Genomic DNA, 18,040 nt, shown 5'->3' on the forward strand with positions numbered 1-18,040 from the left:
CCTCAAAGGGAATTGGACCTAATATTCATCTGTGGCAAAAGCGAGGGGGCGGAGTTTATTACCTGAGCAGACCTCGTGGTAGGTGGGATTGGGGGTAAAGCCACCGGCGAAGCCCACCTGTGTGGAGAAGACCCCCGGAAGCTTCCAAAAAAGTTTCTCAGCTCCCCAGAAGCAACCCATACCTGCATGTAAAAAAAAACATCAGTGCTGCTTATGGCATCATTTTATTATAACTGATAACTGAGTGTAAAAAATGACGAAATGGGATTAGATCATCTTACCAAACATGATGATCCCCATGCCCTCTGGAAAAGGGTGCACGGTGGTATTGCCATTGACTGCGTGTCTGTCTGTGCATGAAAAAAGGGAAAAGTTAGGATGAACTATTAAATTATTATACAACAGTATGCATACAAAAAGGCCTATAAAATGTGTTAAAAGGCCTATGAATGTCTGTAAGGGTGTCAGGACACACTAAGATCATGAGATGAGGAAATAGACGATATTGGGTTCAATATTTTAACATGGCCTTTTTAAATTTCATTCATTCATTCATTTTCTACCGCTTTTCCTCACGAGGGTCGCGGGGGGTGCTGGAGCCTATCCCAGCTGTCTTTGGGCTAGAGGCGGGGTACACCCTGGACTGGTCGCCAGCCAATCACAGGGCACATATAGACAAACAACCATTCACACTCACATTCATACCTATGGACAATTTGGGCTAGCATGTTTTTGGAATGTGGGAGGAAACCGGAGTACCCGGAGAAAACCCACGCATGCACGGGGAGAACATGCAAACTCCACACAGAGATGGCCGAGGGTGGATTTGAACCCTGGTCTCCTAGCTGTAAGGTCTGCGCGCTAACCACTCGACCCCTATTTAAATTTAATATGTCAAAAAACAATATGCAGGTACATTTTGAACATTGCATGTATGATCTAAGGCATGAGGCTTTTAACTGTTGAACTTTCTTTCCACAAATTGAAACAAAAATTACAAAAAATTTGGGGTCACTGATCAGTATCAACTGATTTCCGTCAAAAATCATGTGATCGGCATCTGCCAATCACAAAATCCAATCGCCTGTGGCTAGTACAATGACAGACTGCAGCGATCGTACGAGCAGGGGTGCAGCCAGGAATTCTGGGTCCCATGAAAAAAACCCACATTGACATATCCTCAGTCTCTAAAATGTAAATATTGTAAAATCCCCTTCCTCATCTATGAAAGCAGACCTGTCTTTATATCAGACTAGAGCTGTCCTATGTAGTCGGACTAGTGTTTGCCCCACATAGTCATTGAGCATGGACTAAAGCCTGCTCGGATGAAAGGCAAAATGTCTTCTAAGACAACCTGAACAGTCCTGTTGTGATTGAGTCAATGCCCTGAGAATACAATGACCTGGATAAGTGAGAATATTCACAGACAAAACAAGATATTCACACACACAGTTGCTTTGACTCTGTCATCTCAGTGATCAACATTCTTGATTATTTCAAGAATGAATTTCATTCATTATCTTTTTTGATGCGGACCAAACCACTAACTGTTTGTGTTTACTTCGTATTGATTTGGTCTGGTTTGGTTACTCAATTACTTGATTAATTGAAATGTTTCAGATTAACTGACTACAAAAATAATCATTAGTTGCAGCCCTTGTATCAAGTAAATTTATGAAATAAATTTTTGTAATTTTTTTATTTTAATTTTTTTTTTTAGTTTATTTTCATTATGCTGAATATGTCGCCTACTATGTGCTCTCACACTCCTTAGAAAAGATTATTTTAAATGAAGTTATTCAAAATTGTATCTTTTAAGACAGGAATAACAATCTTTGAAACGTGAATATTTTCCTCATACTTTTCCAAAGCTAGACATTTATAAAATCAAATTCCATATGTTTCCATACTTGCGTAGGAACCCTGGAGATAGTGTTAGTACAAAGTGCTGAGAGGTGGCAAGGGGCTGGCGCTTAACTGCCAACGGGTGCTGCGCGGCATTAGTGCGCTAAAAAGGAAGTCAGTGTGTGCAAACTAGGCATGCATGTAGTGTCTGCGCAGCCCGCAGATGTGCGGGGGGGCGGGGATTAGTGTTAGCTAAGAAGACTGAGGTGACTTAGCGAGCAAATCTCCGCTAAGCAAGGCTGGTTTGTACTGCAACCACTAATATTAGTCTACAGATAAATAGGGCCACTGGGTGCACTGTGAGCTTCGTCACACGGCAATAATGGATAGTCGCTCCTGAGGTCAAGGCGAGATATGCTGAGAGAGCTGCTTAGGCGATACGATGTCTGACAAAGACCTGAATGCAAACAAAGTCTAATCTGAGTGATAAGAGTTCATTTCCTACATGGTGTTATCCTGCAACAGCAGGCCAAAGACCTGTAGTTACCTGCAGTAAATTTTTGATGAAGCGATTACTCTTAGAATCTATTTGTCCTGCCTCGTTCGTAAAGAACACTGTTTGAATAACAGAGCAACAACCAGTCTGTCTAGTTGAGGCAGAAATGACTCGCTAGCCCTTTTCACACAGCCCACTAAATACAGACATTTTGCGGACATTCTGTTCTGTGTGAACAGCACCTACGCGGAATGGGAGATAAAATCACCCTGGGAATATTCCACTTTTCTGCACCTTTGTGTTAAGAACAATTGTCAGTGTCAGACATGTATTATATACAGTACAGTACATATGTGATGTTCTGTTGTGTGAAAGCATACACAATTGCAGCAGTATTCCGCATCACTGGGTTCTGTGTAAAAGGCAAAGGTACTTCTGTGACTGCATGATGCCTGTGTAAAAGAGACTTTTGTTGCAATAGGAAGACTGCTATGTTACATACACATCCACTGTATTAAAATCCTAATGTTTCTTTTGGAAACTATCTGCAAAATTATACATTTAAGGGTTTAGAACAGGGGTCTCAAACTCAATTTACTTGGGGGCCACTGGAGCTCGGGTCTGGGTGAGACTGGGCCGCATCAGGTTTTCCAAAAAAAAAAAACGCATTTATTAAAAACAACAAAATTTAAAAAACTTTGCTTTGGTTCCAATTTTCTACAAGAAAAGCTCTGATAAAACATTCCACTGTTCTCAAATATCTTACTTTTTATTTTTCTACACAAAATAAGATGAAAAATAAATACACAAATCAAGAATAAAGAAAATCAATCAGTAATAAATAAATAAATATAATAAAAATCATAAAACGGCAAATAATAAAAACTAAAAAAAACACATATAGTTGGTGGGTAGACAAATTATTTTTTTCAGATTAAAATTAACAAAGCATTATTAGAGCCCTGTAGACATGACAAAACACGACTATAGTCACATTTATACTCTTTTTATTTACAACATATTGCGCAACTGCAGGGTTTTGAGACACATGCTAACTCGCAAACTAGAGAGCTAGCGACCTAAACGGTAGCCTTCAAGTTATTTCCTTTAAACTTAAATAGCCAAAAACTTACCACTTCCACACGGATAGGGAGGATAACTATTAACAGTTATTTAACCTTTAACATGAACATTAATCAAACGTAATAATTTTTTCTGGGTACATGATACCATACAGCATCCATATCAACTTGTGCGGGCCGCACTAACATTAAACTTTCATATCAAGGCAGGGGCCTCAAACTAGTGTCCTGCGGGCCACATTTGGCCCACGGGCCGCGTGTTTGAGACCCCTGGTTTAGAATGACACCAAATTTATTTTCTTGTGTGTAGTAACAGATTGCAGTGGCATAAACTCCTAAATTGTCACTTGCAGCCCTCAGGCAGTCCTGTTCTGTCTTTGTGCAGTAGTGCCAAGCCATGTTAAAGAGCTCTGTCAGCCGAAACCAAGATGTACATCTGTGAGTGTACTTTCTCAGTTAAACAAACAACAAAAAAAAGGATAACGTATAGGTGGAAGGAAAACAAAAGCAGTCTTCCTCCACCTCCTACTATATGAACATTTCTGACCAAAGTGATAAATAAAAAAGTACTGAATATGGCGAATCAGTGAGTGTGAGGAGAATGAGTGAGACAAGTGTGGTGGAGGAGGAGGAGTGGGAGGAGGAGAGAGCGGCCTGCCAAAGCAGCAACATGACTAAATGGCCAAGAAGATGCAAAAGATGAGAGAAGCTTTCAGCTCTCCATGACTTCAGGCAGTATATAAGACGACGATGCAATCCATCCAAGATAGACAAATAACTACTTGACACTGTTTAGGTTGCTTATTGTTTCATGGTTGAAAACTGAGAAACAGAGTAAACTATTATTTTAATAACATGCATATATGAAATTGCTTCGATGTGTTGAAAACCATGGGTTGTCTTGCCAAAAGTCGAGCATAGACAGCGGTGATAGTGGCATAGATAGTGCCTCGTTAGCACTGAGCAGTGGCCGAGATGTTGTCGACATTGTCGTTCTGGTTGACATATTACTAACGGCGAGGGTCACCAAATGTGGAGGAATTGAGGATAAGTGGTTTGAACTGTTTACTCTCCACTGAACAACAAGCAACAACAAACATTAAACATTTCAGTTGCTCACAACAATCACTTAACCTGGCAACAGAAGTTTGCGGAAAAGTGTGACCTGCACATTTACATAACATTATGAAGGTTTTTTTCTTATTTATGTTGCGAGCCGTTTGATTGCATTTATTTTAATTCTGCTTGAGTTGCAGGATTAGCTACAGTAGGCTGCACTGAAAACTGCATTTTAGTTATTTATATAAAGAATTCAGTTCTTTTTACTGTTGGCGTGTTCCATTATATGGTTACAAATTATTTTTATTCTATTTTCAATAAATATATTTCATTCATTCATTCATTTTCTACCGCTTTTCCTCACGAGGGAGCCTATCCCAGCTGTCTTCGGGCAAGAGGTGGGGTACACCCTGGACTGGTGGCCAGCCAATCACAGGGCACATATAGACAAACAACCATTCACACTCACATTCATACCTATAGGACAATTTGTTTTTGGAATGTGGGAGGAAACCGGAGTACCCGGAGAAAACCCACGCGTGCATGGGGAGAACATGCAAACTCCACACAGAGATGGCCGAGGGTGGAATTGAACCCTCTCCTAGCTGTGAGGTCTGCGCGCTAACCACTAGACTGCCGTGCCGCCCTAAATATATTTCAAAATAACACATTTTTGAGCTGGAATGATGATATTGTGAAACAGTGATATTTTTGCCCGAGGTTATCATACTGTCAGAATTTCATATGGGCCCATGCTTACATTACAGTATCTTCCATTGGTTTTGCCGGTCAATTTAACCTTTTGATAATGTTGTTTGTATGCAAAACTGTTTAAAAATAATCATGAAATGACCTTGTGATACACTGCCTGGAATTTCACTCTAATACTGTAGGAGGCAGTAATGATAACGGTCACACACCTCAAGCTTTTTCCAACATGCACTGCAGGATGACTGCCCCAGTAGGCCCTAATGCAAGTGAACTGTAAATACCAGGATCTGCACCAAAATGTAACGTGTTTCCTCCTGCCAAAATTGTACACAATTTTGTAGTTCCTGCAAAACCCAACTAAATAACAAACCCTCCCACTGACTCAACAAACTTTCATCAAAATAGCTGATTGGCTTGGATTTATTTGTTATTGGTAGGAGTAACAAATACACACAAACACCGGACTCCAAAGTCAAACTGTGCTCACCATCTTCACTTTATACTTTCCCATCATGCCTCGTGCTCTTCTTCCCAACACATTCTAATCACTCTCATACTGACCTCTCAACCCCCCCACCCTCATGGAGGAGCTGGCAAAAGTCCAGGCTGTGCCAGGGTGCCGCCTTTTCACAAGCCTCCCTCCTTTCTCCAGTTCTCACTCACACCCCTAAATGCTTAAAGAAGTAGCCCACCTTACAGCCACAACGGCTGGCGAGTTTCCCTAACTTGGAGAAGATATGGGTAAAATTCCTTTCATACCGTTTTGTTTTGACGATACAGCGGAACACTTGGGTCACCTAGATTGTTGCCATTACACTGATGTTTGTGTGTGGGTTGATCGGAATCAAAATATCAAATCGGGTGGTCATGGTAAAGTGGTCATCAAGAGTCCAGGGCAAAACAAACAACAATATATTTTACAGTGTTTATAACAAAGTTCTGTTTGACTGGTTTTAGTGGGCATTTGGTTTTTATTAGCCTCCGGTTCAACCCGTGGCCCCCGTGGTTCTCACCAAAATTTGGAGTCCAAGCGGCGCAGCATGGGAGAGGTGCTATCGCGGATGCCAAAACCTGTGACGGTAAGGTCGATTTCCAGACTGCTCGATTTGTTCCCTTCCAAAAAAAAAAAAAAGTCCATTCCCTCTCTGCTCTTCCTCTTCCCTCCCTCTTGCTACTCCTCTTCCCAGCTTCACATAGGTTGGCAACGAGCTAGGCACGAGTCGTCGGAGGAGGCTGAAGCTTTATACTGGTGCCAACTACCCTCTGCTGTATGGGAGGATGGGAAGGGGCGAGGATGAGTGTTTGGGGGAGTAACACAGGGGAGGGGAGGTAAGGCTGTTGGGGGAGGTGGTCCAAGAATGATAACAGCCAAATGAACAACACAATGTGGCCGTGTGGCTACAAAACCCAACTCCCTATGTTATGTCTCATTTATCAAACTCCGTTTTCCTGACTGAGAAGACCTTTTGGGTCCCCCAAATTGGATGTTGTGAGTAGAATAATCTGTTCTATAGCCAAACAACCAAATCAACAACTACCAATGGCTCAGTTGCCGTCTATGTTAATCCGAAAAATAATCAGAAGGGGTAAGATTGGGAAGCACATCCGCAAGGTCTGCAAGAAATATGAGGCCTACTGAAAATAGATCCAGGCTTGTTCCAAATTGTTTTCCATTGCCTGTACTTCACCTTGCTGTTTTGAACCATAATCTATCAAAGCCAACCTCCTAAGACTTTTAATATTTGGGCTAGACACCTTGAATTGTAATTCCTCACGTTCCTTATGAAGACATTTTGAACAATACTGTGTGTCCAACTTAATAGGATCAGTATAACAGGAACTCTATTATAGAGTGTATGGTAACAACCTGATAGCGTGGATCTCAACACAAGACAGATCTGCCAGACAGACAATCACTCAGGTCCAAAATCAGTTGAATGGGCAAAAATCCCCACAGACACTCAAAAAACGGAAAGTCATCCATATGGGACCAACTCCAAATATTCTTAATTGTTTCACTTCATGTCTGTGAACCGACATGGCACTTTTGTCTAGATAGTGTTGCTGCAACTTGGTTTTAGGGTGACAATGTGGGTCTTCTTCCAGGCACATGGCAAACTGATGACACACCCAAATAAATTAGACGTACTGTGCATAAAATTGTTGGAATGGATTATTTTGTCATTTTCATTATTTCCAGAATGGTCCCAAAAAAACATTCCCGACATGTGTAAATCCACATTTCTGCTTCTTAGATCGTCACTGAGTTTCTTATATTTTCCCATTATTCCATTCCAATAAGTGCTATCAAATTTTTTTTATGATGCTGAAGAGGAACTGCACTTGAATTTTGCCAATTATTCACAATCCTTGTCTGAAACATAAAAACACATTTCTTTTCCCTTTTCTGTGCATTATAACATGAGAAAACGAGTTAATATAAGCGAGCACACAATGCTGTCATTGGGACATATATTTCAACTATGAAAACATTGCATCGTTTGATATACATGCTGTGATCATGCATTAACATGTACACTGATGATAACCTGTAATAGTTACCGTATTTTGATTATTTAAAACATGACTGAAACTTCTGTCCTCTGCGCATTGTTACCAGCCCTGAAAGAAGTTTGGGATGTCCCAAAACGCCCGATTTCACATCACCTTTGTGATGTCACAGAGGGGCGGACGTCCTTATATGGTTCATAGTTAGGAAGCACTTTGGGCCTGTGACCAATCACAGCGGAGTGGGCATGCCCGGTGGGCCGTGGGTGGAATAAATTCAAACAGACCGTTTTGGCAGGAAGCACATATCAAAGGAAATACAGCTGGAATAGGTGCAGATTCTTCTAAATCTAAAACATTTTCTGTGCGGGTTATTGTGTGTAGCTGCTCTATAGGAGACCACAGTACAATCAATACAAAGGGTTGGACATGAGCATAATAGGTCCCCTCTAATGCTTGATCACAGCATGTATATCAAACAAACGCAATGTTGTTAGAGGTTTTTTTTAGAGGGCTTCATAGTCAAAATAGGTGTATCCCAATGACAGCATTGTAAGCAGCATATATTAACTCGTTTCTTGTGTTATAATGCACAGAAAAGGGAAAGAAATGTGTTCATGTTTCACATAAAGATTGTGAATGATGGACAAAATTCAAAAAAAAAGTGCAGTTCCCCTTTAAAGAGAAATCAGCTGCAGTCAATCACAATTACTAGTAAGAAGTTCACAGGGCTAGGCATTGTCAAGAGACACAGTAGAACCTTCAGCAACATTTACTAAAAGATTGAAGTGAGTGTATGTGTACATTTGAGACTGCATATATTATTTGTACTGTTTTTGAAAATGATTGAAGATTGTACACTCCTTACATCCTGGAAAGGAATCAAGTTCAAATTAATCATTATGGGCCATAATGAATATGGCATTCATGTCCGTGCATGTAAATATATGCCCGACGTTATTCATATCCATATCCAGAAACCTTGTTTAAGGTTAGATTTGAAGACCGCTATTTGCCCTTGAGCAAATCTCTTGTTTATTTATATATTGTTTATACACAATTTGCATGTTTAATTCGGTGCCTTGCATACATTTCACTACCCTTCGAAAGCATCCAAAAAAAAGAGAACCGGAATGAAAAATAAAATTTATATATATATATATCTATATAATTGTGGAAATGCACTTTCACCATGAAGCTGCTGTTAAGAGTTATGGCGGTGAAGCATGGAACAGAGATTGCAGAGATTGATGCTAGACCTCCCCCATCCTGTTTGGAAGAAATATTGGCAGTCTATCCCACACTGCCTGACAATAATAGCTGGTGTGCCCCTACCATGTAGCAATCTGCCACTGGATCATTCTCACCAAGGTCAGCGGGTACATTAAAAAGACAGGAGTGAAACTGGGAGGGAGGACGTCGGAACATGGAGCATCTTTTAAAGCCAAGATAGAAGTGATGTTCATTATTGAAAGAGGTGGGGATGCCATTATTGACTGCAAATATGCTGTTCCATACCACAACTCCGACTAAGGACACACTCAAACAAACCTAAGCCACTCCCCCCCCTGCCGTGGAACAGATTTGTGCCATGCGGCGTCTCCGAGCTGCTTGGACAGACGGCGCAGGAACCTACGACGGGGTGGAGCCTTCATGCGCATAATGCCCAGATGGGCCTCTGGACGCTACAACAATGTGTTCCCCCAGTGCACTCACATGTTCGTCATGTGATGTATTTTGTCAGGAAGACGAGGGCAGGTAATGGCGGGGAAGCACTCGATTCAAACTGAATCAATCAATAAATCAATAATCAATAATTGAAAAAACAAGATGAAACCACATATTTGTATACTTGCACTCAGCAAAAAAGGTTACAAGAAATAGGGCAACAACATTAGTATGCCATATTTGTGTATTTTAACCACTGGGTCGAGACCTGGCACTGGGCTGTGGGCAGAGACAAGCGATAAAAAACACATTTGTTAAAAACTACCTTACATGAAATTTTATCTAAATGCAAATAAATATTGGAAATTTGGTGCATTAATATATCTAAAAAATAAAATACAGTTTAAATCCCATAGTTTTTGCCTGAATATGTTGTATATGTTGTCGTGAGCGTCGACCCATCCCACTTTTTACCACACAAACCAAATAATGGTGCATAATATTCTCACTGAAAAACAAACTCCATACTCATACTGTTGGATGGTTGGGTCTGAATTAATTTTGAGATTGTAATTTAATCTATAATGTTGTACCCCATCCTACACACACACCACCAAAAAAGGTCCTGTCATGCTCATTTGAAGCTTTGTGAACCTTGGTTAGCATCATTCATTCTAGAAGGTTCGTCTCTAACCGAAATGGATGCTATCCAAAAGTCGTTCGCTGGACTAACATTGCTAGCCTTTTTTGGCACGTTATATAGGCCTCCAAACCAATCCTTATGTTATGTTATCTTATCTTTAACTTGTGCAGACTGAGTAATGCACAATGTGTATTTGGTCCACATTTGCACATAGACATGCGCAAGGAATCGTGACAACATAACAACCCATCACTATCTCAAAAACACAAGCACTAACTCAACAATAAATCTGCAAGGTATAATTACACCCCCCCCACAACAAGTAGAAATATGCATAAACTTTGTCATGATGACATTTTGACATGAGCCTTGATAAATAGATAAGTAATCATCCTAGATATATTTTATTCCACTCTGATGTTGGCATCCTGGATTGAATTACAGCATCACTTTTTTGTCCACTCAGGATGGCTATGGTTTAATTCTGCATATTCATTTCATACCTAATTGAAGGGGAAAGTTTATCTGTTATAAGTAGTACATTTTGTAACATTGTCTTACTTTTATTATGAGTAAGAGGAACAAGTTTGGTTAGTGTGATTTGGGTGGCATGTGCATGTATGGGTGTGTTTGCTGTGATTTTCAAGTGTCTTTGAATGCAGCGGCAACTACCAGGCATTATGTGATGCACCTAAATGTAGCATTCGTAGAAAAAAATAGCTGATAGTAGTTTGCTAGTTTTTATGCTGCTTGTTGACTATGAAGTGTCCGTTATCTGACCGGAATCTTTCCATGGTGTCCCAACAAAAGAACCACTACCCCCTCATTCAGAACCAAATATGTATTATACACATTTGTCAAATCTACCGCTCACTCTCAAAGATGTATTTACATATTAAAAATATAATAAACAGAAGTGACCCAATCATTACTTTGAGCTAACACTGTAATCAAAAAACATGATTGTGTCACTTGCCCACATTTTGTTTTCTTTCTGACGATATATTATTTTTAAATAATGGCCCTATTTCCAAAATTGATCTCTCTTTACATAAAATTTCATGTAGTTCTCGTTGTAGTTGGATATCAAATAATTTACCACAAAGAGAGTTCCCGTACTTACTATACGCAGATCAAAACCTTTAATCTGCGATTAAAAGTGATTAATTACAAGTTAGCAGCAGAAAAGGGACAATTAATCGCAATGGAATATTTTAATAATATAATATGTGAGGACTGTTAAAGCGAATGTGGTAATTAAGTTAACAAAATTCAATATTTTTGACACAAAATTTTACGTGTGCACATCCTGTTTAACCCTCAGCCACAGTGTGGCGGTTAATGTTGGGAACAAATATTGGGAACAAATGTTGGGAACAAATGAAGATCAAAAAGGGTGTTTGAAGGGTATTTACTTAGTAGTTTCATAGCCCTGTCAGGTGGCTCTTTTAGCAAGACCAAAGTTATTTGTATCTGCTGTATCTGCTGGAGCATGTGCTATTTTTTATTGTCATCTATACAGTAGTACCTTGGAAGTGAGAAGGTGGAGCACTGCTGGTATTTTTGAAATTGTCATTTATACAGTGATATCAAATAAGTGTTTTTTGTTGTTGTTGTATATACGTATATATTTTTTAACTTATAAGCTGTCTCACGGCTGCAAGCTAAAATCTGGGTTATGAGCTGCTTGTTACCAGCAGGCGTAGCCGAAGACAGCTTTGGGGCTTGTGTCACCTTAGTATGCAGAGACAAAGGCACACACACAGCGCTCAATGAGATGGCAGTAAAAGGGAATTTATTAGTGTTATCATTATTTATAAGCAATTCATTAACGTTTGTGATTGAACGGAGGACAGAATAAAAATTGCATGTTGTGTCATACTTTCACGCTGTTGAAGTCAGACCAAGAAAAGTGTGATAGTGTGTGTGTGTGTGTGTGTGTCTCCGTAAAAGAGTGTTTTGAAGTGAGGTAGAAGCTATAGCATGACTGCACTACAGCTGTAAGTTGTCAATATTTATTTTTCCAACACCCTGTTTTCATTTTATTTGCTGGTGGGTGTTTTTGCAAACCTTTATTTGTAATGTTAGTCACAATTAGATTTGGTGAGATTATTTGCTTGAAGAGAATGATATTTCAGTGACGGACACTTTACCTTATCAACGTCTACTTGTACATTGTTTTGTTTTTTTATACACCCAGGTCCGTTTTGTGTTGCACTGTTTAGAAAAACACAATGTTTAAGAAACAAAAATGTACATAAAGCAAACCTACTTCCCAGTCGCATGTTGATAGTTCTATTAAAAACTTGAAATAGACATAGTATATATTTTATTGACTGACACCCCTTAATAAAATAATAGTAAATTCAATGTTTTAAAGTGGTAACCAACAAACAGATGATAGATGCAACCTTGAAAACTGTTGTGCATTATGTTGTGCACCAACTTGTATTCTGACACTTAGTTTAAAAACTTTTCATTTTTTCGGCTGTGTTGCAACTGCACCACACCTGAACACTTTGGTGACAAACTTTGACATGATGCTAATTACCTGCGACGGACATTTTTTCCTCTCGTCCCGCGAGGGCGCGCTCCCTACTCGGCATCTGAGTCTTATCTGACATTATCTCCTCTGCCTGTGTGGTCCACGCAGGCCACCAGAAACACAGTTTGTTCAGAGAGATTAAGAAAGAAAAAAAATGACTTGAGTGTGAAGCAGCAATCCAGCACAGTGAGGGTGAGGAGGAGGAGATGAGGGTGGAGGATTGAAGGGGGTAGGGCGTCCGGTGGTAACGCCATGGATATGAATATTCATTATGCGTGGGCTACCTCGTGCCCCGCATAATAACTAGTCAAGGGGTTAATATGACTCTGGCACAAAAAGCCTATGCCACACCGTGTGCGGGAATGAAATTAAATTTAAATAAATATCCGCATCGTTCGGCATGCAAATGAGCATGCCATTTGTCGGTGCTCGTTTACGGCAGAAAGGACGCTTCTCATGTTGAAATAGTTATGGCTGAGTAGGTAAGCCTTTTGTGGTTTTGGATGCGTTAATCCAAAAAGGGAACAGCTTGCTGAATGCACTCAAAAAACAAAACAAATAACCAACAACAGAATTCTCGATAATAAAATACATTCACTGTGCAACTGTATGATGAGTATGATGAGCAACGATTTAAATCTACGAGAACAGGGGTGCCCATACTGCCTCCTGGGGCCATTTGCGGCCAGCGATGGTATTTTTTATTGGCCAGTGGCACATTCCAGCAAAACCAATAAAAAACAATGCAAAATTCGAACTATTTTATGAGAATAATGTCAAAATATTATGCGAATAAATTCACTAAGCGATGAACTACGAGAAAAAATGTACAGGAAGAAAGTTGAAATAGTTGGGCAGTTCACACCAGAAGTGGAAAAAACAGCAGATATTTTACAAGAATAAAGTTAAAAAAAAATGAGAAAAATGAACAGTCAAAATTTGAAAAAATTCAAAAAGCGACAAAATGGAAAAATCAGCAATAATTTTTAGATTAATGAGAAAAAGTCATATTCTAATAAGAAAACAAAGACACCATTTTACAAAATAAACTCATTATTATGAAGAAAAATAATGTAATTTTAGAAAATAGAATAGTGTGAAATATTGCGAAATATTATGAGAAGCAATTTTTTAAATTAACATTACTACTAAACATTAAAATGAAACACCACTAAAATTTTGTAGATGAAATTTGAACAATTTGGAAAAATACCAGAAAAAACAACATTAAAAATGGGCAAAGAGTGAAGTGCATACTAATAATACGCATTTCGACCTATATCACAAAGTGGTATTTATTTTTCTTAAAATATGCAATATACAGTACAGCTTCTTAGCATATCTATCCATCCATCCATCGATGTGTTGCTCTCCAAAACATCAAAGTGGCCCTTGCGTCCTTTAGTTTTTCACTATGTGGCCCTTGTTGGAAAAAGTTCAGAGATCTACTTTCTGTCTGTATGTTGCTTTGACATATCATGGTACAGCTAAAAGATATGCCTAAGGTATGCCTTTATTCGTCCCTCAGTGGGGAAATTTGTAGAAATTTGTAAAACTTGCTGCAGCTGCAGTTGACATCAGATTCTTCTTCTGAAAGACTGAATCAACAGCCATTTGGTTGCGGCCAAATAATGCATTCAGTAGCTTCACACTACCATTCATTAACCATCAACCGCACACAATCAGGGAAAATGTTTTTACCATTACCCCTATCACCAAACATGTGCTGTGAGATCCATAGGGGAAACCACCTTGCAGGAGGGGCGGCGGTGGTGTAATGTTACTGCTGCTGTCTTTTAAGGCAGAGGGCAAGGAATGGGTTTGATCCCAGCCCTGGACTTTTTTTTTTTAATCTGACTATTTTGTTTGTATATTTGTTTCCCATGCCCTGTCCGTGTATTGCTCCAAAAGATGCATAGAATAAACTCCAATTCAGTGGCGCAATTTATTTCATGGGGCCCAGAATACACTCATTTGAAGGGGGGGTCCCAAACAATAAAAGTCTGCTTAGGGCACCAATTTGGTCAGGGGTGGCCCAACCTAGAAGGGTACATATCGTTTTTGATCATTTGCTAAGAGAAAAACTAGACAAACAGAAGTGAGAAGTTGGAGCACTGCTGCTATTTTTGAAATAGTCATTTATACAGTGATATCTTGGCATATGAGTTCCGCAACTAATTTTTTTTTTTTTTTTTTAGATGGGAGCCATCGTTTTGGCTACGAGCTAAAATTGTGGTAACGAGATACTAGTTATCTGTAGGCATAGCCGAGGACAGCGATTTGGGGGCTTATGTCAATGTGACCGTGTCTGAGGATGAGAATGGATGTACAGTAAATTGCAGTGCACAAACTAGTCACCAGGACAGATTTTCAACACATCAGCAAAATATACGTACATTATAGCAATCTAGGTTATCTTATGTGTTGTGTGAAACAATATCAAATTAAAAGCACAAAATGAATACAGAGCCACCATTCATCAGTATGAGCCTGGAGTTCGTTTTTCAGAGAGATGCACGGCACAAATATGCACATTGCCACTCAATAATATCATCAAATCTTACCTTTTAGCATTACCACATAGTATGAGCATTAGGGACCACATATGTGGTGAAAGAAAAAGGGGAAAAATACCGTATAGCAATCAAAGTTTGAAGGTGCATTCGAGGAACGCCAAACAAATTCGGACAAGTCGCCCTTTGCATTAAACATGCAAAAAGTGTGGGCTTTTTAACGGTATATTACTTTTGGAATAATATAATGGTCCATATTTCCAAAATTGATAACCATTTACATAAAATCTCATGTATCTATTTACAAACATTTTATTATTTAATTATTTAATTCATTAATTATCATTGCACCTGAACATTTTTCACCGTTTAGACTGCCGTTTGTGCACTATATGTATCAAATCGCTATGTTCTTAAAATAGTTTTTTAATCCTATCAAGATATAGATACATATTATACCGTAAATAAAAACTTTTCTTTCTGCGATTAATTGTGTTTAATTACGAGTTAACTTTGGACAAATGTGATTATTCATAATTGAATATTAAAATGGAGTGAAAGCTCTAATTTATATGCGTATGAAACTGTTTTCTGTCAAACTATAATTGTAAAACTATGAAAACATGTTTTGTGTTAGCATTTTTGGCTATTGAGATTAATTGGATTTACATTGTTTGTCATGGGACAAATTGATTTGTTTGGCCTCCATTTCGGTTAAAGTCAGACCTTTTGGAACAAATTAATGACACTAACCAAGGTTTTCGACACTTTGTTTGATTGTTAGCTAGCAGGCTACCCGGTTGTTCATGGTACATGACATAAAAACGAGACTATGCATCTTTTTTTTTTTCCCCATTCTGAGGTGGATGGCTTCCAGGGAGACTCAAAACCACGAATAGAGAATATCAGTTATGTAGATTTTGTGAACCCCTGCTAACTGTGGCGGCGATCACACAACACGACTTTGAATCACTATTACATGACATCATCACAGATGCCAACATTTAGCACAGAAGGCGGCTTATAGATCCCAAAAGATACATAAAACCAAATTGCAAGTCCGTATAAGATAACAAGTGACAGTTGAAAATGAAAGGAGCAGGGCTGAATGATTACACTGCTGTAAGCTAAGGTTATAAGGCGCAGCCTGACAAAGTGATGTGATGGTAATAAGGATGATTATTTATGTGTGGGCGCCTAATGCGTCCTCCTCTTACATGCTCTACAAGTGACAAAGAATTCAGGATGTTGTTCGTCTGTGTAACGCCAGCCAGAATAACATCACACCCTGCCGCAACTCCCTCTTTTCCTCTTTGCTTGCTCTCTTATCTGCCGGGGAAATGAAGCTCAATCACCTGCGGAGGAGCTAAGGGCGGTGAGGGGGACATGGAGTGGGGGGGGGGTTGACTTTGCAATGCAAATGCCAGGTAATTACCGCAACGCGAGGGGAGTGCAAGCATACATATGAAAATAGAGCCGAAAGAAAAAAAAAAAAGAGCTGGAAATCGAGAAAGAGATGAACCAAATGCCGGGTTCACATGCCTGTTGATGCGGGATGATTGTCAGAAGAATGAGGAAGGAGGAGGAAGAGAGAGATCGGGATGCAAAACCTGGCGACGTCTGGATGTGATTGTCTGCAGCATCAACGTGTGCAACCTGCCGGAGAAAACAATTAACAAGACCTCTCCTGTGATGCTCTTGACTCCAAACAACATTTGTGGTGACTTTCGCTCCCAATAAAATTGTTAGTACATAAGTAAAACCTAATCTTTATTGGACTAGAAAGGTACCGTATAAGTTAGTTCAATAGAAAATAATTTCCTTGCAATTCAAGCAGCTGTTTGTCTTTTGGATGGCATTTAAATAAATACCTTCAGAAAAACGGATGATAATACAAATGTTGGACTGCGACGAACTTTGGACATGATCTGAAGAAAACTGGACTTTGTTCTGTGCAAAAAAAGCAGCCTAGAGCATAAAACATTGAGCATACAGTAAGCATAAAATCCTTCCTCTTCCTATTTTGCATACGTAAAATGTAACACAGCCCTGTGATTGGCTGGCGACCAGTCCAGGGTGTACCCCGCCTCACGCCCGAAGACAGCTGGGATAGGCTCCAGCACCCCCCGTGACCGTCGTGAGGAAAAGCGGTAGAAAATGAATGAATAATGTAACACACGCATGCGGCTTTACGTCAGCTAATGATAGAGATATGGATGCATTCAGCAAATTACGTTAGCTATCATTGACTGTATGGCCAATGGATGGCTGGATGGATGGACTTCACAATGGTGGTCACTGCTCTGAGCGTCTGAGATTGGCTGGCGACTGGTCCAAGCTGTACCCTGCCTCTCGCCCAAAGTCAGCTGGGATAGGCTCCAGCCTAGACCCTAATTAGGCTAAGCGGCACAGAAAAAGGAAGGTTGGATTCTCTGAGTGTTAGTGTATGTGAACTACGGACATGTACATAAACACCGGTCTGTAGTGAGTAAATTACATAAATGTCAATTATTTTATTAAAAAAAATAATCATGACAATTTTATGCAGTTTAATTTGCTAATTCATTCATTAATTTTCTACCCCTTATCCTCACGAGAGTCGTGGGGGGTGCTGGAGCTTATCCCAGCGGTCTTCGGGCGAGAGGCAGGGTACACCCTGGACTGGTCGCCAGCCAATCACAGGGCACATATAGACAAACAACCATTCACACTCACATTCATACCTATGGACAATTTGGAGTCGCCAATTAACCTAGCATGTTTTTGGAATGTGGGAGGAAACCGGAGTACCCGGAGAAAATCCACGCATGCACGGGAAGAACATGCAAACTCCACACAGAGATGGTCGAGGGTGGGATTGAACTCGGGTCGCCTAGCTGTGAGGTCTGCGCGCTAACCACTCCACCGCCGTGCAGCCCAGTTTAAGTTGTATTTCTGAAAAATATTGTCTTTTTTGTGCATTTCTTTGAA

The 18,040-nt window shown here is 39.7% G+C and overlaps 1 protein-coding gene across 3 annotated transcripts in view; it reads right to left on the reverse strand.

Annotated features, from left to right (window-relative positions):
• Nucleotides 1-18,040, reverse strand: part of msrab (methionine sulfoxide reductase Ab) — a 64,664-nt gene that overhangs the window by 31,840 nt on the left and 14,784 nt on the right. Inside the window, exons 1-3 of one of the 3 annotated variants that reach the window (XM_058090842.2) lie at nucleotides 12,564-12,757; nucleotides 282-350; nucleotides 63-182 (exon numbers count right to left, since the gene is read on the reverse strand). In XM_058090842.2, coding sequence (XP_057946825.2) covers nucleotides 63-182; nucleotides 282-350; nucleotides 12,564-12,636 — 262 coding nt within the window. In that variant the 5' untranslated portion in view covers nucleotides 12,637-12,757. Of the gene's footprint in view, nucleotides 1-62; nucleotides 183-281; nucleotides 351-6,206; nucleotides 6,280-12,563; nucleotides 12,758-18,040 lie in introns of those variants that run through there. The other 2 variants (XM_078796272.1, XM_078796273.1) reach the window with 2 other exon arrangements.

Source organism: Doryrhamphus excisus, linkage group LG14 (genome assembly GCF_037039965.1).
Source record: "Doryrhamphus excisus strain RoL-2023G ecotype Guam linkage group LG14, RoL_Dexc_Guam_v1.1, whole genome shotgun sequence".
Lineage (NCBI taxonomy): Eukaryota > Metazoa > Chordata > Actinopteri > Syngnathiformes > Syngnathidae > Doryrhamphus > Doryrhamphus excisus.